The sequence below is a fragment of the Periophthalmus magnuspinnatus genome, chromosome 7 (assembly GCF_009829125.3).
Source record: "Periophthalmus magnuspinnatus isolate fPerMag1 chromosome 7, fPerMag1.2.pri, whole genome shotgun sequence".
NCBI classification, from domain to species: domain Eukaryota; kingdom Metazoa; phylum Chordata; class Actinopteri; order Gobiiformes; family Gobiidae; genus Periophthalmus; species Periophthalmus magnuspinnatus.
Window position 1 is genome coordinate 18259816 of NC_047132.1, and position 23546 is coordinate 18283361.

At 36.6% G+C, this 23546-nt stretch overlaps 1 protein-coding gene across 3 annotated transcripts; it reads left to right on the top strand.

The window, feature by feature from the left end:
- Positions 1 to 1881: 1881 nt before the first annotated feature.
- Positions 1882 to 23239, top strand: gripap1 (GRIP1 associated protein 1). 3 transcript variants are annotated; one of them, XM_033970141.2, is made up of 29 exons: positions 1882 to 2002; positions 5375 to 5441; positions 5549 to 5610; positions 5706 to 5732; positions 5880 to 5987; positions 6096 to 6252; positions 6369 to 6493; positions 6576 to 6615; positions 6751 to 6821; positions 6903 to 6950; positions 7018 to 7049; positions 7186 to 7233; positions 7373 to 7472; positions 7878 to 7955; positions 8872 to 8964; positions 10072 to 10206; positions 10297 to 10392; positions 10483 to 10593; positions 10728 to 10829; positions 10981 to 11094; positions 11785 to 11862; positions 13636 to 13731; positions 13864 to 13920; positions 14689 to 14785; positions 15143 to 15270; positions 16444 to 16560; positions 16694 to 16787; positions 20223 to 20398; positions 21088 to 23239. In XM_033970141.2, exons 1-29 carry the CDS (start codon positions 1955 to 1957, stop codon positions 21154 to 21156), a joined length of 2574 nt encoding a protein of 857 aa, XP_033826032.1. In that variant the 5' UTR covers positions 1882 to 1954; the 3' UTR covers positions 21157 to 23239. The 3 variants fall into 3 exon arrangements, with proteins under 3 accessions (XP_033826032.1, XP_055079018.1, XP_055079019.1); XM_055223043.1 differs by lacking the exon at positions 8872 to 8964; XM_055223044.1 differs by lacking the exons at positions 1882 to 2002; positions 5375 to 5441; positions 5549 to 5610; positions 5706 to 5732 and having other exon boundaries at positions 5887 to 5987; positions 6377 to 6493.
- Positions 23240 to 23546: the final 307 nt, after the last annotated feature.

The following is a 23546-nucleotide window of genomic DNA, read 5'->3' on the forward strand; positions in this document are numbered from 1 at the left end:
CAGATGTTATTGATTTGACGTGGCTGTTAAAGTTCGAGTCCATTATTATCCCTAGATTTCTGGCCTGATTTGATGGTTTTAGAGAGAGAGACTGGAGGTGACTGCTAACACTTTCTCTATGTTTCTGTGGGCCAAAGACTATGACTTCAGTCTTGTCTGAGTTTAGCTGGAGAAAGTTGTTTTGCATCCACACACTGTTGGATGCAGTGGCAGAGTGAATCCACTGGTCCATATTCACCTGCTGCCAGTGAGACATAGATCTGAGTGTCATCTGCATAGTTGTGGTAGGACACATTACTGCTGCGTATTAACTGGCCTAACGGCAGCAGGTAGAGATTGAACAACAGGGGTCCCAGAATTGACCTCTGGGACACCTCACAGGTCAGGGACATTTTATCTGAGACACATTTTCCAATTTCAATGAAGCTACTCCATGGCCTTCTAGATAGGACTTGAACCAGCCAGTCTCTGTAAGAGGATCGACAGGACTCAAGGACTTTGCCTAAAAACTGCAGATTTGAGATTGGTCAGTGATTCAGTATTCAATACTGTGGCATCAAGACTGCTCTCCTTTAGAAGAGGCTTGATAACAGCAGTTTTCAAAGCTCTTGGGAATGTTCCAGATTGAAATGACTGAGTGGTGAGTGGTGGCAGCAAACTATTGAGCACAGACTTTAGAAATTTAGTGGGTTGTTACTTTAACTTCCAATAATATCAGAAAAGTACCTCTCCCTTGTTCTACATAAAGTGGGGTTGTACCTGTACATCTTTTCTCTGTAACTCTTATAATGAACCTGGAGCTTTGACTTGCACCATTCACTCCTGTTATGTCTGATTAAGACCTGATTAGGCCGTAATTTGTTCAGGCCTGGTTAGTTTCCCAGTTGTTTTATAGGTCTAATGTAAAATGTTTGACCACATTTGCACCATCCTTATACAGTAAATCCAAAAATGAAATTTCACTTTGCCCTTGTATTAAATCATAAGCCATATCTTTTGCTTTTTTGTCTTTTTTTCTCAAATGTGCACTTTTGTTTTGATGCTATCGTGGATGTATTCCATGCTAACTCTTGACTTATGTCAAAAGAGCTTGTCCCATATGTAAATTGAAAAAAGGACACTGGAAATATGAGATAAAAGGGGAATTGGAATGATGAAGAAAAAGGGTAAAGCAATAAGATGTATTTTATGGGAGAGAAGACAAAGGAATGCATGAAATGATGAATAAACCGGAAATCTAAGCCATATCCACAAGTAGGCTTTGCTCATGTTTACTATTATTTTTCACCGAGGGCCACATTAGCAAAATGGCTGCCCTTAAAGGGCCAAATGTACTGCTTTTTTTAACTTGTTAATTAACTGTTTCTGTATTTATTACTTATTCAATTTACAAATGTTGCATATGTATTTGCCTAGATATAAAAATATGGCTGTGTAACTGCGTATCTCCTGATGAAATTGCATTTTAAGACCATCATACCATTTAATTTACCCTGTCGAGGGCCGCATAAAATGATGTAGAGGGCCACATTTGGTACCCGGGCCTTGAGTTTGACACATGTGTTTAAGGTAATTGGTTCAGCCAAATATCAATCTTACTTTATACTGTTGATATTTTCCTTCATTTGTATTTCCACTGTAACGTTGGTTAATATCTCTTACTGTCTCTTACTGTTTATATGCACATACTTGTTGCTAATATTTAGGGCCACAATAATCATCAACTTTATTCTTTTTTTTTTGTACCTACAATTAGTCTAGATTTGTTAGCTCTTGAAACTAATATAGCCTACTTGGATAGAAACCTTATACTGTTCTTCTTCAATGTTTAATCAGTGTTCCTCCCTCGGTTCCTGAATCTTGCTCAGAGTGAGACATCTGTCCGCGACTGCTCTCTGCGCTCTGTCCGTCTCCGCTGCTAGCTTTAGCCTGCGAGCTAGCTCCGCACACAAACATGGCTCTGTCGCAGGCTTTATCCGAGGAGGAGTTTCATCGGATGCAGGTAAAGAACTCACCTGAGACACATTTACCTGGACGCATCTTTCATTTTACTGTCACTATTGTAGAAACTGTTGTCAGAGTGAAAAGTCAGGTGCGACGCCTGTTAGCTCTATGCTAACCCGTCAGTGTAATCAGGCGAAGGGTAACCGTTACTGGAGTTGGTTCATTTCAAACCTCACTGATGACTGAACGGCATATCAAATCACTTATCTCTTGGTTTTAATAAATAGACGTTGTTCATAGACATGCTCTTAATTTATTTCGGTGTGTGTTGTTCTCCGATTTAGTGAATAAATGATGATATACGCTGCCCCCTTCCTTTAGCTCCCCAGTGCTAGCCCTTATTTTGTATGTCCCGAGGCTAACAGTTAGCACTAGGTTCTGCCCAGATGAGAGTCACGGGGTTTGCTGCACTGCTCGATTACAGCATCAACCGCATCTTTTAGGGCATCGTGAAAAATATGAAATCAAAGTTCATATCGTATAATGATTGATAAGCCTTTTGCTCTGTATGCTAACGTGCTGCTAACTGTTGTTTGCATACTGTTTGTCACAAAAACATATTATTTTCCATTGACTTCAGCTAATTACAGCCTGTCTCTAGCTTGTACAGCTAATGGTGCCATGGTTTGGACTATACTTTTAACAGGAAAACCAGCATTTCTCATTTAAAAATGACATTTTGATACTGTTCCTCTTATTTCTAATGCTTATATAGTTTCAGTGCAATAACATAGCAGTAAACATGCCCTTTGGTCTTATTGCAACTTTATCTCAATAATTAAAAGGACATTGTCACATATTACAGTGTCAAATGCGTTTTTCATTAGCATTACCTCATGTGACAAGTGACAATTAAGAAGCCTGTGTTTTTATACTGTACTTTTTCAGTATAATAAACCATACATAGTTGGCATAATTTATGTACACCAAAAGTCACTCATTCAATCTTCAAATTATATTCATAATTTAAGCAAAATTAAGACTGAAATTGCATGTTTCTGGACATTATTCCTTCAATGTGTTGTCCTGTCCCTTATGTTTGTTCTCCTGCAAAAAAACAAACAAACAAAAAATATAAACTTCAATTGGTTCAAAACTCAACTGTCTACATCATTACACACATCACCTCCATCAACCACACCACACCCATCCTATAACAGCTTCAGCGGCTCCCCATCACAGACCTCAGTCAATACAAAATCCTGTTCTTCACATTCAAAACCCTCCACAATCTTGCACCTCCATATCTTTCTGAACTCCTGCCACACCCGCTTGCTCCCTTCGCAACCTCCGCTCCCTCGTCTCCCTCGTCTCCCTCGTCTCCCTCGTCTTCTCTCTGTTCCCTTTGCCTGCCTCATCACCATGGGGAGCAGAGTCTTCAGCCGCTCTGCTCCTCAGCTTTGGAACACTCTCCCTCCTGACCTCTGCAACACCAACTCACTCCCACACTTTAAACCTAAACTCAAAATGCACCTGTTTCAAATCGCCTATTCAACACACCACCAGACCATAGCTGCACTGCCCTGCTTTAGCTATATGCTTTTAACTGCATGTTTTACTGTATTTAACCTTGTTCTATAATAATGCTTTTGTATTTGTTTATTGTTGTAAAGAAACCTAGAGTGTCTAGAAAGGTGCCATAATAATAATAATAATAATAATAATAATAATAGCATTATTATTTCAAACTCTGCTGAAAGCGAGTGCTGAATAGGTTGAGATATGTAATGTAAAGTGGAGTTCAAGTTCTACAGAATATCACACTTGAAATTGATTGGATGTTGAATTAGACTTTCATATGCATTGGGATTAACATGGTTGTGATTTAGTCAAGGAGCTAATTTTAATGAATTAAAGGTCCTACATTACACAAAAGTGACTCTTTTAAGCCTCGTTTTAAGTTATGTTATAATGTTACCTCATCAAAAGTATACCTGGAGTAGTTGTGTTTGTTTCATTCACACATGTTTGTGTAAGCCTGTATTATTGGTCTATCTACATCTCCAAAGCTCAATATGCTCTGTTCCACCTTGTGATGTCATGTAGTGGTAGTTGGGAGTATTTTCCATCTGAGAATGGAACTCCAATGGAATTCATTTATGAATGAAACAAAACACAGCTCCAGGTAGGTGTTTGATCAGGAAATATTATAACAAAGATCAGCAAATAGCAAAATCTTTAATACTCCCTTTAAGTACAAGTGGCACACACATGATATTTTGGAACCAAAAAGGCCAAAAATTGTATAGGAGGCTAAGGCTGTTTAGGCAAGGCAAGTTTATTTGTATAGCACAGTTTGTACACAAAGTGCTTTACAGAATAAACATACATTAAAATCACAATACAAGAACTCAAAACATAAATAATAAAAAAAATAAAAAAATAGGGAAGAGTGCAGAATAAAAACCTTTCAGTCATATGCACAGCTAAACAGAACTGTTTTGAGCCTGGGTTTAAACATTGTCAAAGTAGAGGCCTTTCTCACATCTTCAGGAAGACTGTTTCAGGTTTTAGCTGCACTGCATAAAACCTAAACTCTGATTTCCCATGTTTAGTCCTGACTCTGGGCACCAGCACAAGGCCAGTCCCTGAAGTTCTCAGAGTGCGAGATGGTTCATATGGTACCAACATGTCAGAGATGTACTTTGGTGCTAGGCTATGGAGAGACTTGTTCGCAAGCAGAGCTGCCTTAAAGTCTATTCTCTCAAATGAAGTCTGTATTGCAAAAGATAACCAGGCAAAACTTGTTCAAATCCATCTGCGCTGTGTTCTGGACGACCACTCATAAATCCCACATTTCTGACACCATTATTGTTGTGGAAAAATAATAACTCTTGATGAATAATAATATACTTTCAAAGCCTGGTGAGTTATGAACAAAAAGGATTATTCTTTGTTACAACAAATATGGACAGGACAGGGCCCAGGCCTGCCCTGGCCACAGACCGGCAGTTTTTTGGCAACCCTAAAGCATCTCTTCCCCAGAGCATCTGAGCTTTAAGTATTTATACCAGAATGACAAACATCTTACATTACAAAATTAGGATCACATCTGTTCACAGTCATAGGTTAAGACAAGTAAAACAACAAAGGGTTTCCTAGAGGATGGGTTAGAGCCTTCACACAGGTTAATGTCTGTTCTGAGTCTCTGTAAAAGCATTTGATCTGCCAGAGACATATGATAAGAATATTCTTCACAACATGAATGCACATACATTTCCATCAAAAGGGTATTTATAAAACTTTAATTATGACTGCTGGAAATTCATAATGCATGTTACATCTTTCAGCTCACCTCAGTCTTTAGCTCTGACGTCCTGCATTTACCTTTTTATTCTTTAATATTTCACACTGCCCTTCTCTCTCCAAGGCACAGCTCCTGGAGCTGAGGACCCAGAATTATCAGCTCTCAGATGAACTAAGGAAAAATTCTGCAGGTAACATTGATGTGCTGTAAACCTAAAGATGAACAGCAATCTGCGTGTAATTGCTGGCATTTGGATAGTTTAACAATTTTACTAAAATCGATTTTTGTTTATTTCAGAGCTGAATAATCTCCGCCAGAAAAATGTTGTTCTAGAGAAAGACTTTGTTAAAGCTCAGAAGGTAATGAAAATAAAAGTTACTCATAATATTATAATTTGTTTTTTTTAAATATTTATATTTCATTGTTATTGACTTCTTCAAATTCTCTGTTCCAGGCAGTGACCAAAAGTAAAAAGGCTCAGGTGAGGCGTGAGCATGACACACAGGAATTTTAATACATTTAAAAAATATTTTAGATGTTAATGATCATGTATAGAGGAAGAAGCTCTTGTGTGTTGAAGTTAAAAGTTGTTGTAAAATTGATGATTTTTATATGTATTATACTTTAGGAAGTAGAGGCTCTTTTGGGGGAGAATGAGATGCTCCAATCCAAACTCCACAGTCAAGAGGAAGACTTCAGACTCCAGAACTCCACTCTGATGACAGAACTCTCCAAGGTGCTGTATACTATGTCTCTACTGTGCACTAGTTAGAACTTAGTTTGTGTTAGTCTCAGGTTAACTACTGGTAATTTAAGTGATGAAACTACCTTTTTGTCATTGCAGCTGTGCACACAGATTGAGCAGTTAGAGCAAGAAAATAAGGCTCTCAAAGAAGGGGGAGAAACTACAAGTTCTGCCTCTTCGACAGCACCACCTACAGTCAATGATGAGCTTTTGCGACTACAGGCTGAGAACACCTCTCTGTACAACAAAATCAAAGGTGGCCTATGGATTAATTAATTAAACCCTATTTAGCAGTGATTATAGTGCATTATATTGATGCTAATCTATATTTTTCTGAAAACTTGACACATTTTGTGATATTTATCTATAAAGCGCTACAGGACCAGCTTGACCGGGACAAGGGGCGCACAGCGGGAGATGGAGAAACCTCAAACACTAATGGAGTAAGTGATGTCACTAAAGAGAAAGAACCTACAGCCAATCACAGACAAGAACATGTGAGTTCACAAAAGAGAGCTGGTTAGAAGAAAGAATTTCAAACCTGTTACTAAGTAATGTATATGTTTTTTTATTTTTCAGGCTTCAGATAATTTTGAACAGACAGACAAAAGGCTTAGTGGTGGGTGTTTTAATTTATTTTATCTTAATTTAAAATAGATATTAACCAACATCTATTAGAAATGTATTTTATATTAGTTAGCTTGATGGAATCATATGGCAAACTAACTGCAGTTAAGCAAATTTCCTGTTCCAGAGCTGGAGCTGTCCCTAAACACAGAAAAAGAGGCTCAGAGGCTACTCAGGGAACAACTCAAATCTGTTGAGGTGACACTGGTAACATTCATGCTTTTTAGTTTTGTAAAACGTTTAATATATATTCTATTTTGTGTCATACTTACTCCACAGTCCTCCAAACATACAGAGATCTCTAAACTACAAGAGGAAGTTGCAAAGGTAAATTACTTCATATTATTATGTCTTGCTGACTTTTCCATTTAAATACTGACATTTTTTTTTATAGCTTACAGATAAACTAAAAAAGAAACAGGAGAGGTACCACACATTTTATATTTTCATTATCTATAACTGACTGAATTGATTGGAACATAATATGCTATGTGCTGCCATTTGATATTAATTGTAGTATAATTTTGGAGAATAAAATATCTGATTAACTTGCTTTATGCAGTTTTCAGCGTTTGCAAGGAGAGAAGGAGGCTCTGTACAATGATAGCAGGTTAGAAACACATTTACACTTAAAACTTTTCAAAATGAGTCAAATTGGCATAGGAAATTGAAGTCTTTTTAAGTTGAAAAGTTTTTTGTTTCTGTTAATTTAAAAAAAATACTATGTTTAAATATAATATTTGTTTCAGGACAAAGATTGATGAAATAAATCAGCGAAAAGAAGAAGAATTAAAGGCTCTAAACTCCAGGTTACATAAGATACAGACTGACCTCCTCTCAGCCAATCAGGTGAGACAACAAGAGACCTGCACAAGAGACCCAATGGACTTCTTTCAATGGTGTGATTGACACCGATGTGCTAATATTTGTTACTGGACTACAAATTACATGCGTTGCATAGCATTAGGACAAAAAGCTATGTTGTCTGTTATTCTTAGGAGTCTCAAAGGTCCTGACAGTGTTTTTTCCTTAACTCCTTTTAGCCACTCTGACTGTTCAGACTTTGTAACTACAGGTTATAGGGATGCAGATTTAGAGACAATTTTGTTATTAAAGCACATTTTATCCTCTAATGTAATACTAGTTTAGTCCCTATTTCACTGGGACTAAACTACAGATCTATTGCATCTATAATAGCTACTTAGCATGCTCCATGTTCTTATTTTGCAACTTCACTTTGTTTGTTTACTCCAGTTGGTGTCAGAACTGAGAGAGCAGATCCAAAGTAAAGACAAAGAACATGAACTGGCACTGCACACACTCAGAGATCAGGTATGTGTATATGTGTATATATATATATATATATATATATATATATATATATATATATATATATATATATATATATATATATATATATATATATATATATATATATATATATATATATATATATATATATATATATATATATATATATATATATATATATATATATATATATATAATGTGTGTATATATATAATGTGTGTATGTAAGTAATAGATATCAGATATCGGGTAACTCCAAACTGACTCAACACATTACATAACGTAGAATGGAAGATATTTATTATAAACCCATCATTCACGACTAAAAATTTAGTTTTTATTAGAAGCTTATTACCCATTTTATCTGAGTACATTAAGGGCTTTTTCCTTCATATTGATCACATTTTCAGTTTGGTTTTTTAACCAAGATATTGAATATTAATTTCATGAACACTGAATTGATGCTGTTTACACAAAAGAATAGTAAAATCTATTTTTAAGCCAGTTTTTTGGCAATGGGTTGTAGAGCCCTTGATTTAAAAGACACAAACTTACTGTTGATTATTTGAAACAATTTAATTTTGATTAGATTTTTAGTTTGATTAATTGCACAGCCCTAAGTCAAACATTTGGTAAAATTTCAATTTCTCTGCTGCATACAATCTTACTTTATACTTTTGTTGTGCATGTTAAAATGGTCTAGCAGAGAGAGATGCTCTTTATCAAAATACCTGCGCCACAACAAATACACACTATATTGTAGATGTATTCAGAGCATCTTTTCGGCTGATCCATTCTTGCTTCCAACTCATATCTTTGGTGCGTTCTACTTGTTTTGTAAACCTGCTCCTCCTCTTCCTTTCTCTCTCTGCTTCTGCTCCTGTGTCTCTTCTTCCTACATTTCTCTTGGTCCCCTGCCTCCATTATTTTTGGCTCAGGTGGCCAATCAGAGTGCAGTGACTCAGGAGCAGGTGGATCACATGCTTCAGGAGAACGATGCTCTGAGAACCAACCTGGCAGCACTAGAACAGGTAAAACTGAATATGCAGGACATTAAGTTTAAAAAAAAAACAACAAAACTAATTCCAGTACCAAGTGACAAAACCATAAATAGTCTATACCCCGGAACCAGTTAACTGCAGTTCTTAGGCAGTGATTTATGGAGATTTCTTGCTTGGGATCCAGAATACACACTTCTTCAATACTTTATAAAGATGTGAATGTAAAAAAGGAAGCTACAAAATATTATAAGGAACTGAAAAACATTGCAGAATCAATGAGCACTTACTCAGCTTAACCTGTTAATCTGAAGTAACAGAAATGTAATTTTATTTGAAATGATGGGTGACCAATAAGCTTCTTCATTCCAGATCTGTCATTGAAAAAAAAAAAAAAGTTTTAATCTGACCCAAGGTGCGTGGTGACCAGACCAGATATCCCTCTGTATAAAAATATGATGGATAAGAAGAAATCATTTTGTATTGGCCAAGCAAGATGATTTTGGGATCATCAAAATATAAGAGAACCTTTATTGGGGGAATGGGGAAAAAAAAATTATATATATATATATATATATATATATATATATATATATATATATATATATATATATATATATATATATATATATATATATATATATATATATATATATATATATATATATATATATATATATATATATATATAATTAAAAAAAGCAGCTGCTGGGTGTAGTTATGTACAGTAAAGAATATGTACAAAAATAAAAGGCAAGTAAAGGGGCTTCACTATTGTACCGGTGATTCACAATATGAACAAACCATGCACACAGTATTAAGCTGTACTTGACTGTTTCAGGAATATTGTGCACTGAGGGGTCACCTGTGTGCTCTTGAGCAGGTAAATTGAAGTTTGGCAGAATCCTTACCTAAATAGTTAACTTAACCTACAATAATAATAAAACATCATCTTGGTCACAGAAGTTTAAACCTTTAGAATCCCTGCAAATCTGAAAGTACTGGCTTCTCCTTATTTGCCTTGTCTGTTCTGCTTTTTTCAATGTCCTTAGTAAACTGTGTGTACATCCCCACTACTCTAATGTACAAGTGACAGTCTATATAAAATTGTAAAATGTATTTGTATTTTGATTCCTTCAGATCCAGACAGCAAAGACTCAGGAGATGAACCTGCTTCGTGAACAGCAGGAGGCGCTGACAAGTGAGCTGCAGCAGAAACAAGTGGAGAATGAGAGTTTACTGGCTCAGAAGGATGACCTGCAGTCACAGTTACAGGTACTAAAAAGTGTAATAAAATAAATGTGTCAAAATAGCTTGAGTATTCAGTATTTAATAATATAATAGATGTTTTTTAAATGTCTATAGGAATCTAGTTTTGCAAATAGGAAACTTCTGGAGCAGCTCACAGACGAGGGACACGAGAAGGACAAACTGTTACGGGAACTCGATGAAGCCAAAAAGGTGTAACAGTAAAGGCCAGAACCTTCTAATTCAGTTGAATTAAATTGTTTTTTTATTTAAACTAATTGAATTGGTTATTTGAACATTCAGACAGCTGAGAAAAGGAAATCGATGTTGGATGACATGGCCATGCAGCTGAACCAGGAGAAGTCTGACCACAAGGAGGCACTGTCTGACCTCAAACTGCAGCACGAGAAGGAGGTGAGATACAGAACACCATTGTTTATGAATGAATATTTAACTATTGAAAAAATGTCTCAAATAAGTATGTAATTTATGGTCATATGTTTTGGTAATTTTTTTACTCATGAAGAGGTGCCTTATTTGTCTCTCAGGTTTTGGCAGTGAGAGCTCGCTATGAAAAAGAACTCCGAGGACTCCATGAAGACAAGAACAGGTCAGAGGAGGAGATACGGCAGCAGCTCAGGGAGGAGAAGGTACTAGCAGGACATGATGATTTTTTTGTAATTTATCCCTATGTGTGTACTTAGAATTTATTTGTCCATCTTTGTCCTTTCTATACCATCTGTGGAATTAAGCATTTACCTTTTCCTTTAGGGTAAATAAAGCATTTACCTTTTCCACTAGGCTAAAACCAAAGAACTGGAGGGGCTGGTGCTGAAGGTGGAGGAGCTGCAGAACCAGGTCCAGTCCATGGAGGGGACTAAAGGCTGGTTTGAGAGGAGACTCAAGGAAGCTGAGGTATAACAATAATAAAACAATAACACTTGGTGATTTTCTGATTGTAGAATGTCATGATGTCATACTCCCAGATTGGAGGCAAGAGCCACTTTTCTCTATTGATAACATTGGATTTTCTTAAGAAAACCCAAACTTTAAATGCACAAATGTTGGAAGTTTCCATTTGTGATTAAACCCAAGAGCCTGCTATATTTCAGCAAACACATAATTTTAACTATTAATTTTAGCTGCCCCATCCCCATCTGTATATAATGTTGTGGCCTATATAATGTGATGTCATCTGGTTTCAACTCAATAGTACATCAATTTGATACTAAACAGGACCAAAGAACAGGATTAGACTAGCTCCAGTACATGGGCCTTATTTGAGACAATACTGAACACTTCAGCTTCTTCTAGAAAGTTGGCAGATAGATCCCCACTATCAGGATTGTTTACTGCTATTGTGTCCTTTTCCTTGGGCACCATGGTTTCCCTCTATAAATATATGATTGGTGGTAGTCTTAGAGGTGTAGCTCATGTCCACCAAAGTGTAATTGAAAAATAAAGAAAAATTGATAGAAAAGTGTAGCTTTTAACTAAGGAAGAGCATATGTCTCATTTAGTGGTTTTAGTGTGAACCAGATTAATTTAGTAACAACTCAATCCTTTGTTCTATTTAAACTGTACATGTCATACCTTTTATCACAGGAGAACTTGGAACAGAAGATTATGGAGCATCAGAAGCAGGTTAAGCAACTGCAGAAGGACCACTCTGAGCAGATGCAGGTAACGCCCCTACAGTCACCCAGAGAGCATGCGTTTGATATTAGCGAATACGTTAATCCGAAACTGGTTATTTTTTGTCACATTTTTCCTCTAAATGGCTTATGTATTACTTGATTCTATAGAGTATTTACCTATTATTAGATTGTAGCTAATCAGGTAGAAGGGGTTGCCATTATATCCACAAATGTTGGTCACTGGGAGAAAAAGCTGAGCCACCACTGCTATTAAAAGTAGAGCAGTTGAATGTTGCAGCACATGTGGGAGTGAGTTTCCATAGCAATTGACAGAGATTGATTTTTGATCATGAAGCCCAAACAAGATCCAAAATATGAACCAGGACTAAACCAGATCTAAACCTGGGTCTTAAATGTGGAATTACAACCCCACAGTGTGTAAAACATTTGGGCCTGCCTGCAGACAGTGGAGAGAGACCCTTGTTAAACCGGTGACCCACCGTTAATGAGAGTCAGAGTTTAATTAACTTTTCACACTCAGTTCCTCCTGAACGAGATTATGTACATTTAATAAACAGCGGACAGAGCAGGCTTCTCACAAGACCATACTCACTCGTTGCCCAATTAACTCTTTTTTTTTTCCACCATAAAAATAAGAAATATTTGTGCTAGTCCTATTTATGGATTTCTCTTTAGCATTATGTGACCTCATGTTTTTACTGCCTAGATGAATAAAGTTATTTGCCTGCACACCTCTGAAATACTATATGAAGATGTGAATACTTGTCCATCACCTCAAGTTCAAATGGGCATGACTGATAAGTGGACAGGGGACACGCATGCTCCCTCTGTATCAAAACAAATATGGTCGCTTATGAGGTAAAAAATAAAGTAAAAAAATATCACAGCAAACAAAAAACTTTTGATTTGATTTTGTTCTAAATGATGTTTGACCAATGGGCTCCTTCTCTCACATGCATCACTGAAATAAACATATCTGATTGCATGGTCATGTCTGAATTTGACTCAAAGTGCTATGGAGGGAGTGGTCACCAAACTGATATCCCTTTGTATAAAAATAAATGCAGATATATATTATAATATGTAAAATAGAGTTACCAGGCAATAAAGTTAGACGTTGGCAGTCACCTTCATTTTGTGGTTGTAGCATAGCAATATTTTGGCAAAATCAAACCAGTTTAAACAAAAGGATTGTTTTGAATAGATGAGTTGTGGTGCAGTCGTGTCTGTTCTGGCCTTATCAAAGTCTAAGGGGAACACCAGTCTATAATTAATCAGCTCAAGGATTAATACAGACCAGTGCTAATTTAATAATCATTTAACACAGAGAGATTAGAGGCACACAGAGGAGAAGAGGGGCCATGTGCCGAACAGTTTAAAACTGTAGAAGGAAAAAGGAGCTAACAAATGCAAAATTTAGACCTGAGTTAGACCTGGTTTAATCACTGTTTAAGCCATGTTAAGATCTAGTGTAGTACTGTTTTTGATCAGGTTTGGTTCTAGTTTAACCCTGTTGTACATCTGGTTTAGACCTGGGTTAGTCTTGGTTTTAACCATATTTACGGTACTTACAATCTAGTTATTAGTCCTGTTGTATAGAACTGCTTCATTATTTTAATGCTGAATGTTAAAGTTACTCTGACATATTTCTGTGAAGCAGCGATGACTTCTTTTCTCTAGATGAACAGCTTGTAGAGCAGACATCCTTCTAATGTTTTTTTCAGAAATGTCCATTTCTGATACATTTGGTCTTAAATTATGGTAAATTTGACATTTGTCTTTTTCGCTGTGTTTTTAGTTGAAGCAGTCAGAGCTGGAGCAAGTGCAGCTGCAACTCCAGGAGAAGGAGAAACAAGGGGACGAACTCAACCAAACCATTGACAAACTCCGACAGGTGATTGTATATAAAACTATATTAGACGCAATTGTTGTCATTCTTTGCAGTTAATATGATGACTGGTGGATGTGAGTTACAGGGACCAGAACACTGCTCTAAGCCTAATGCCTTGATGCATTTTTTTTTCAGGAAATAAAAGACACAGTGGATGGACAGAGGATTCTGGAGAAGAAGGGAAGTGCTGCGGTGAGTTACTGGCTTGGACTCGAGCCACTGTTAAAGGTTCTATACTATGCAAAGGGACTCTTGTGAGCTTGAAGCCATGTCATAATGTTGTTACCTCATCAAAAACATACAGAGTTGTGTTTTATTTCATTCACACATAAGTTTGATTAAGCCGTTTTTATTTCTCTTTGTACATCTCCAAGGTTCAAAATGCTCTGTTCCACCTTGAGACATCATGAAGCCGAAGTTTTCAAGTTAACACCTACCTTTTACCTTTTATTTAGTAGAGCTTGACAATTCCAAGGCTGAAATTATCCAAAATATTCTAGTGAAGGTGTATGGAATTTAAAAACACTGTGGAGCACTTCCTGTATTGCCACATGACATCACAAGGTGGAACAGAGTGTTTTCTGTTTCAGAAAAGAACACACTAAATATGCAGGATTTGTGTATTAAAAATGTGTGAACAAAACCCAACTCCAGGATTTTTTTTTTCATGAGAAAACAATATCATAATACAGATCAGAAAATAGCATAATATAGACCCTCTTTAAAAATCTAAATGTTATTTTTTTTAAATGTTCCTATAAGTATCTATTTAAATCATGTAGTCAAGTCCTCGAACATGTCCCCACCACTGCAGTATGTTGTGTTTAGTATTCCTTCAGTAGGGTCAGTGAACTGTGCACTGATACAATTATCTAACTGTTCTCATCCTATACTTTACACTGATTGATGCTTATGAAAAAAGAGCAGACCATTAAATAAAACTTCATCATGTCTCTGTAGTTAAAGGACCTGAAGAGACAATTGCAGCTGGAAAGGAAGAGAGCTGACAAACTCCAAGAGAGATTGCAGGACATCCTCACCAAAACCAGAACGGCTGGTAACTATTCCATTCTTTTTACCATATATACTGCTTTAATTTAGAAGTAGAGAGTGCAATTAAATGTTGGTGATACACAGAATATACTGAAAAAACAACTGAGACAGATAGTTCTTTCCTGTTCTATACAAAGAGAGAGAGAGAGAGAGAGAAATTGAGATGACCAATGAACTTCGTTTCCATAGTGTCACTGAAATAAACAAACCTGATTGCACAGTTCTGTTTGAGGTCTGCCTGAGAAGTGGGGAGTGAGTGCACTGAGACCATCTGTATAGATTAGAATGTTGAGACTCCAGGAGGACTCCAGCCTGGCTTCCAGGTAGCATATAGGCTGAATATTTGTTTATAATTCTCTAGGTCTGGAAGAGCTAAACCTGTCCGAGATCCACAGTCCCAGTCGAACCCAACAAACTGGAGACTCCTCCTCTGTGTCCTCCTTTTCCTTCAAAGACATGATGAAGGAGCAGCCAGCCAATCAGAGCAAGGTATAGTGTTTTCACATGAGTGCAATCCGAAAAAGAATTACAACAATGAAAGCAAGGTATGACTGTACAAACATCACATTAGAAGAGATTGACTGATCTGGGTTTTTGTTTGTTTTTTTTTTTATCAGAAATGTGTTTTTTTAAATGACTATAAACTTGAAGTGAACTTGCTATCTTAATACAGTGTCTACATAAGAAATGTATAAAAAGGAAAAATAATATTTATAGCAAAGATGTTTAAATGTCCACAGCAATATTTCACTGCTAACCTGTAAGAAAGCAGTGTAGTCATATTTTGTTAAGTGCCCTCTTTGCATTATAATTTTCAAATAAGTTCAGTTTATTTTATTTTGTCAGGTGGTCAGCTCGAAAACAAAATATTGACCTATACTGAAGCTGTGATACAGATAATGGAAATTTTATTAAATCCACTTTAAAAATTTTTTTTTGCTTTTTTAAATTTGCTTTATTTGAGACTTTCTTTACTAAGACTGGCATTAAGCAATGAGAATTTGCTCAGAGTATAGTAGTAAGTATAGTCAGTTTCAACTTCCTCTAGGTTTTCAAGCTTATTAGGTGACAAATTGGTCAAATGAGTAACCCATTCTGTTTTGTTTAGGTTGGCTTGTCAATGTAAACTCAAAGTTAGTGGATTAATTGCATTGCAGAGTCTTTCTATACATTCATGAGTCTACCTGACAATCAAGGTGACCTTAAAAAATCTCACCAATGTCCGTTATGTCCGTCGGTTATGAGTTGAATTATTTTTACTAGTTTATGTAAGTGATTAGTTCTGTTTGGAATGAAAAGTGCTGTAGTTTTTGTCCACGTGTTTGTGTCTCACTCTTTCTCCTCCTTCTGGACATGTGAGATTTATATTTAGAACTGAGTCTAAATTTACTCCAGTCTTTTGTTGTTCTATTGATAGAGGCTCTGTGAATAGATCTGAGCTGTTTTTAAACTTTATTTAGTTCCACGTGAACGAGATGAGTCCTGTTGTAACCCCTAAAATCAAGATGGGCATGGAATTCAGTTCAAGCCAACTCATGACGTTGGAGGAGGCATCTGGAATAAAAATGATAATATTTGAAAACACTAGTTTGTATTATACTGATCTAGAGGTCTACTGTGTAATAATAACAATGCTAGTATTGGTGTAAATGTGTGTTTCAGTCTGGAGGAGGCAGCCCTCAGTCGCAGCGCCCGGCCGACCTCTCTGATGACGAGGTGGGAGAGCTGTTTCAGAGGCTGGCTGAGGTGCAGCAGGAGAAGTGGATGCTCGAGGAAAAGGTATGACTTTTAATGCATTTAAAGTACCACGAATAATACAATGGGCAAACATTTTGCGTGATAATAATAATGACAATAATACATTTTATACGTGAAGTATAACAGATGTAAAATTTTATAATTTTGTTTTCAGGTGAAACATCTGGAGGTGAGCTGCTCGTCGATGGCTGAGGACATTTGTAAAAAGAGTGCGATTATCGAGATGTACGTCATGGACAGTCGCAGAGGTAGGACTTTTCCATTATTTTTTTTCCCCTTCAAATTGAATTATTTATATTGTTCATGTGTTCATCACAACAGGTGAGAAATCTATAGTGAAATTTGCTGTTTTACTTTTCTACATTAGATTTGTTGAAATGGTTTATGGGTAATATCTATCTGAAACAAAAACTGACACAACTTGTCATAACTAAACATAAACTAAAGTCAAAAAAATAATAATTTCAGAATAGCTTCAGAAAGTGGTGCCATTATTCACCACAGATGTGATTGTTGTCAGTTAAAAGGGTTTTAACAAAAATGATAGTTTAAAATTATACGTTTGTGGAGCCAATATTAAATAATGATAAAGTTACTGGAGAATCATAAGTAGATATTTCTTTTAAACAAACTATGAATCATGACTATGAAATGAACCATGAACGCAACCGCACAACCTATTGTGTGGGTCAGACAAGCTGTAGAGGTTATGTAGATAACATCACAACCTTTGGAACTTTGGGTGTCAAAGGTATGAATGTTTGTGATGAGTAATGACATTTTCTCTTATAAAAACTCAAAACACATTTAAAATGTGAAAGAGCTGCTACAGCTTAATAACAAATATGAATGAAACTGCTAAATATTTAGTTTATACCTGACATCTAAAATAAGAACATCAGGTAAACAGTAGTAGAAACCAGTTAGCAGTTAAACAACAGGGACAGACTTTTGGGATCAGACACAGTTGAACTTTCACTCCTTAAATAAGATGCTTCTCAGTCCATGCGATGAAGTATTATTAATAATTAATTATTCTGGGGCGAAAACAATAGCTCCATGGACAAAAATTAGGCAATAAAAAGCAAAAAAAAAAGTTCTGCCACTCAGTAGGAATGTTGAGGAGCATTTTTTGAATAAAATTATGTCATTGCATAAATTGCCAGTCACATTTCTGGCAGTTAGCATTGGACTGGGAACAAACACATTACTTTCATTTAGAAAAAAGTCAATCTGATCCACATGATTCTCTGTTCCACACTGCGATTAGGCTCTGACAGAAGAGGCTCATTTCAAAACGAGCCGAAGAAGACGGCGAGTGGGAGGCAATAATCCACAGCTATTATTAAAAACAGGACAGAAACACAGAGATAAATATAACATCAGACAAACAGAATCCTCTGAGCTATGCCTGGCTGCTGTCTACACCGTCGTAATGAGAAACGTCACTGGAAATCTACAAAGGAACATGATGGGGAAAAATACTACTTAAAGATTTAATGGAGACAATATTTCACATTTTACTCCTTTTATTGAGCGAGTGGTTAGGCATTCACAATGAGGCAAGATTCATCTATCATCAATTATCTTCAAGTGTTTCTATATCTACATTGACTTCAAATGATAAATTGTCACCTCTCTCTCTGCAACAGCTACTCTCGGGCTCTACATGATACTGGGGTTTTATTTTCACCATTTTGCCCCTAAGTTAATAACAGACCAATCTGGTTAGCCGCTATAACTACTAGCATCCATGAGCTTTTTTTGTTTGCAACTGAATGCTATGGCTGCCGTCACACTCCATTAGTCCACTTTTATTATGCAGTCTTTGGTTGTAAAAATAATTGTAAGATTGAAAAATAGATAATCGTATAAATTAGGTTTACCATTTTGGAAAATAGAATACATTGAAATGACTAAGCTTAATTTGGACATTTTAAATCACAATATTGATCTAAAACAACTTGGTTAAAAAGTCCGAGCAACAAATTTTTTTCATTTGTACCAAAAGACTATGAGTCCTACTCATAAACTAAAATTGACAGTATGAGTATAGAGAAGTGGGGGGACCGAGGACCGGGGACGGTGACAATGGGAGTTGATCAGCAATGTGGCGCTTGAAAATATGCAATTGTTGAAATATGCATACAATATGCATACAATACAAATATGCATACAAATTTGAGAGTAAATTGATGAGGGGGAACAATAATATATTGTTTTGCATAAAATGGCTGCTTTAAATAAAAAGAATAAAGTTAATCTGACATGAATATGCAGACTTTAGAGAGCTCACCTTTATGAAGTTGGTACATGCAAGACTAGAGGAATAGTGATCTTTCAGTGTAAGTCAAAGTGAATTAAGGATTTCTCAGTTTGGCCATGGTTTCTATAATCGTAAATAACCATAAAGTTGTGACGTTTTTTTCTCACAATGATCATAAGACTAAGATTTATTAATATGACCTCCCTAGCCTTGAGAAAATCACTTTAAAAAGACAGACTGACAGAAAACAATATGATGTTTTAATTGTACCATTACTCAGAAATGGAACCAATTTATTTGTGATTGGTTCCATTTCTCCTATTACATGTGTCCACTGCATGTGTTTCTTAGTCTGTTCTTAATTTCACGACTCGCTGGTTTCCTCTCCCCTCTGCCCCTCTGCTTCATGGGCCTAGCTCTGAGTTAAATCCCTATATTTCCATCATATTCACTGTCTCTCTCCAGTTTAATGCGCTCACACTTTCATAGGAAAGCCCTGGATTTAAACCTTTACGATTTCTATAACTCACATTTTCCTAAGCCTCTCAGATCCATTTTGTCGTGTCCTAAAGTCCATCTCTAAAGCAAATACTGCATTCTTTCAAACACCACTGTAGCCTGAATATTTATGTGAGTTTCTTCCTTTGTGTACTAGAGGAGGAGTAAAAGTCAACTGTATTGGCCTGAATTATAATATCGTGAGTATTGTTCAATAGAGTTTATATAACAAAGACATTTTTTAGCCATCCATGTTTCATTTTGGTTTACTAAGTTTTCTGATAGAGGGTCTGCCACCTGCTTGTCTTCATGTTATTGCTAAAGTGTTCAACAGTATGACATTAAACCTCTGTCTCCATGGAAACAAGCAGTTGATGTGACATGGGTCAGGTCTTTGGAGAGGCAGCACAGCTCACAGTAAGAATGAATGGTTAAGGTTTTTTTTTAAACATATGTAGCATAAAAACATGATATATATGAAGACAAACAAGTAGCGAAGCCCCATGCTAGCAAAGTTACACAATGGATCTTTTATTTATTTTATTTTTTTTCAGTGAAATAAATGCAAGATATAGATTTAATGCTACACTGTGGAACATACCAGGCAAGCAATAACATCTCTGTGGAGACAAATAAGTGGCAGACCCTCCACCAGAAAAGTTCATTTTAACTGACCAAAAAATCTTGAAACCAGGTCTAAACCAGGTCATACTCTAATCCCAGGATGAATAGCAATACCAAAGCAAATTTTTATGCCAGAGCGACTTCTTGTTGCCACATAAGAACATGTGGTCAGCCAGGATAAGAACTGGCAACCCTCCATTTCCAAGGCAGACTCTTAATCCCCTGCATCCCTGAATATTGCACCATTATATTTTGTTCTACATTGTCTTTTTACATGTTTGTCTTTTCCCCTCAGACGTGTCCGGTTCAGGCACTGGAGGGGCTCACAGTGCGCCCCACACAGACAGAGGTAAACTGGGCTCTGTGCTGAGAGATCTGGTCAAACCTGGAGACGACAACCTCCGAGAGATGAACAAGAAGCTCCAGAACATGTTAGAGGAGCAGCTGACAAAGAACATGCACCTACAGAAGGTAAAAGCAGGGACCGAACCAGTTTACACATGTTAACCCCTAAACCTAACCAATATTTGCAGAACCAATATTTAGCTTTTATAGTCCATACCAAGCCCCAGGCATATAAATATATATTTGTTAAATAATACATGAAGAAAATTAATAATTGTTAAATGTTACTGTATACAGCCAATACATACAGTCATTTTTTAACAGTTTTACTAATTAGTCTGATCAAAAAGACAAATCCGATACACTGAGGACACAGGGACTGGGGCAGTGGTGCCAGATAACGGTCAATACCAATATTGGAATGCCCCTCCCTAGTCTAGAGGAATATTTAGGTGGTCTTGACACTAGCTGTAGGACAGATTGATAAAAATGAAAATCTCAGAATTTTTCCACATTATCTCAATAACAATTTTATTTGCTTGGTTGAGGTTCAAGCATCTCACAAATACTGAATGGACCATAAGATTAACCATACAAGTGCAGAAATATCACTTTGTACCCTTGTTTGGAAGATTACACTAAACATTTCCATTTTCCATTAGATTTTAATGAGTTCTTTTTGCTGTCATTTTAATAGTTTTAAATGTAGACAATATAGTACTTGATATTCTAATTTAGCATATCTTCTTATCTATATTACAATTTTTTTTTTTTTTTTTTGGATATATCGCCCATTTTTCTACTCTCTGCTCTAGGACCTGGAGGTTCTGTCTCAGGAGCTGGTCCGGGTCAGTAAAGATGGCTCTAGTTCCACCTCAGGATGAAGCTGATTCTTCTTTGTTTTTTCTTACAAACTGGAACGGACTGGATTTTATTTGGAATAAACTCAGGCTCCGTCCACACAACACTTTCCCAGCGGTTACAGAGAGAGATGTAAATAAGAAAATATTAATATATGCGAATTGTACACTAACATGTTTGACAGTGGTGCACGATGGCAGAGTGGTTATCCTGTCACCTGCCTCTCAGTAAGGAGGTTATGGGTTAGACTCCTGAGCTGAGTGGAGTGTGTATGTCCTCCGTAGGTCCATTCCTCTCCCTCCCTCGGTCCAAAGACATGCATGTTTCCCCCATCAAACCAAAACATGCACAATAGGTACAATTCAGCTCCAGGGTAGTTCTGACCAAGCCTAGCAACAAGATCACAATGACAGGGCACACACTACTCCTGCTCCAGCGGTATTAAAAGATGGGCCAAATGCAGAGGATAAATTTCCCTATGGGGACAATGAAGTGTATCTTAACCTAATGACCCTTAGAGAAAGAATACGTGTGTGTCTATGATAGTCAGTCCAGATTGTGCACCACATAACACCCATAGTAGTGAATAGTGGCATTTGCTCTCTAGAAAACACTATGACAACAGTTTAAAGTGTGAACGGAGCCTGTATTTGAATGTATTGTTTTAATTCAGTTCACACCAAACACCACTTTCACTTATTTCGCTTTTTCCCGCTATGCTACTCTTTGGTCTTCCTCTAGGAGGCCTCCTGATTCATGGCCTCAGCATCCTTCTACCCATGTATTCACTACCCCTGTTTTGTACATGTCCAAACATCTCAATTTGAACATTTTATCTTTTCTACAAAACATCTTATATGGGTTGTGCAAATGAAGTATTCTACCCATCCCAGCCCTGACAAAGTTTCTTGATGTGAAACTGGGTTGTTGGTAGTCATGTTTTACTGCTATTTTTATAACAACTGTAACAACTTTTTCACTGATTTGGTGTGAACTGATTTAAAATATGTGTGTACGTGTGTTTTTGTCAAATGTTTCTGGTAAAGGTCTGTATTTTTCCGCTGCTGCTTTTTGTCTTAATCTGCTTTCCAAAGGTTTCACTGCAGCAAAAATTCAAGAGGTTTATAAAGGAATCTATGGACCAAACCAGACTTTATCATCAAGAAACTGTCCCTATCTGGCAATGGTAAATGCGGAAAAGTGACTCGTGACCTTTTAGTCATATTGGAATGTCGTTGCGTCATCAAAAACATACACAGAGTTGTTTTGTTTTCATTCACACATTTGGTTTGTGTAATCCTTTATTATTAGTCTGTGTCCATCTCCAAAGCTCAAAATGCAGTGCCACCTTTTGATGTCATGTACTGGTAGTTTTCAAGTTAACGGCTTAACCTTTTACCTTTTAGTTCCGTAGAAATTGGCAATTCTAGAGCAATTTTTTTTCAAATGATTCTAGTGAAAGTGTATGGAGTTTAAAACAGTGGAGCACTTCCTGTATTACCACATGACATCACAAGGTAGAACAGTGTGTTTCTGTTTGAGAGAAGAACTCAGCCTGAATATGCAGAGTTTGTGTGTTAAACATTTGCATGAAACAAAACACAACTTCAGGTGTGTTTGCGATGAAGAAAGGACATTATAACAGATCAGAAAATAGCGTAATATGGGCCCTTTAAGACCTGGATTCACAAGGGCAAATGCTGTTATATTTCACACAATGGTAAAGCCAAATAATTTCAAAACAAGGATTTAAACCAAGAATAAACCAAGACTCTATTAGGTGGTTTAATATTCAATTGTTGATAAAGTCTGGTTTTATTGTGTTCTTTTCTGTCTTGTCTAAAGCCTTATGAAGTTGCGGTCTAATTGTTGCAGACTGTATTAAACCTTATGGACTGGGCTCGGTCTAATTGCTGCAGGCGGCTCTTCCTGCTGTTTGTCTCTGTTTTTAAAGTGTTTTATTTGAGGCCCGTTGATTTGTATATAATGCTGTCACATGATGGGTCACATGACTGTATCTGTGTGAAAAATCAACTGATTATTATTTATGAATACAATTATGACGCTAATTATTGTAACTGAAATTAAATCTGTCACAACCTTCAACAGTTTTTTAAACTTTTTTTCTTGCTGTCAAATACACAAATAGGTCAAGGTTCTTCAGTAATTTCGTGTTCTACTCATCCACCTGTGCAGAGTGGACCAATCACACAAAGCCTCACACATTGAAGCCCTGAGCGCAAAGCAAAAAAAAGACATTTGGGCTCCAGTTTCTAAATTTATTTTGATGATTATTTTTCTTCTTCTTCTTCTTCTTCTTCTTCTTGTTCTTTTTCTTCTTCTTATTTTTTTGCACTGGTGGTGTGGCTGGGGGCATGTATTGATAGTTGAATCAAAGTCTAGCTCACTTGGT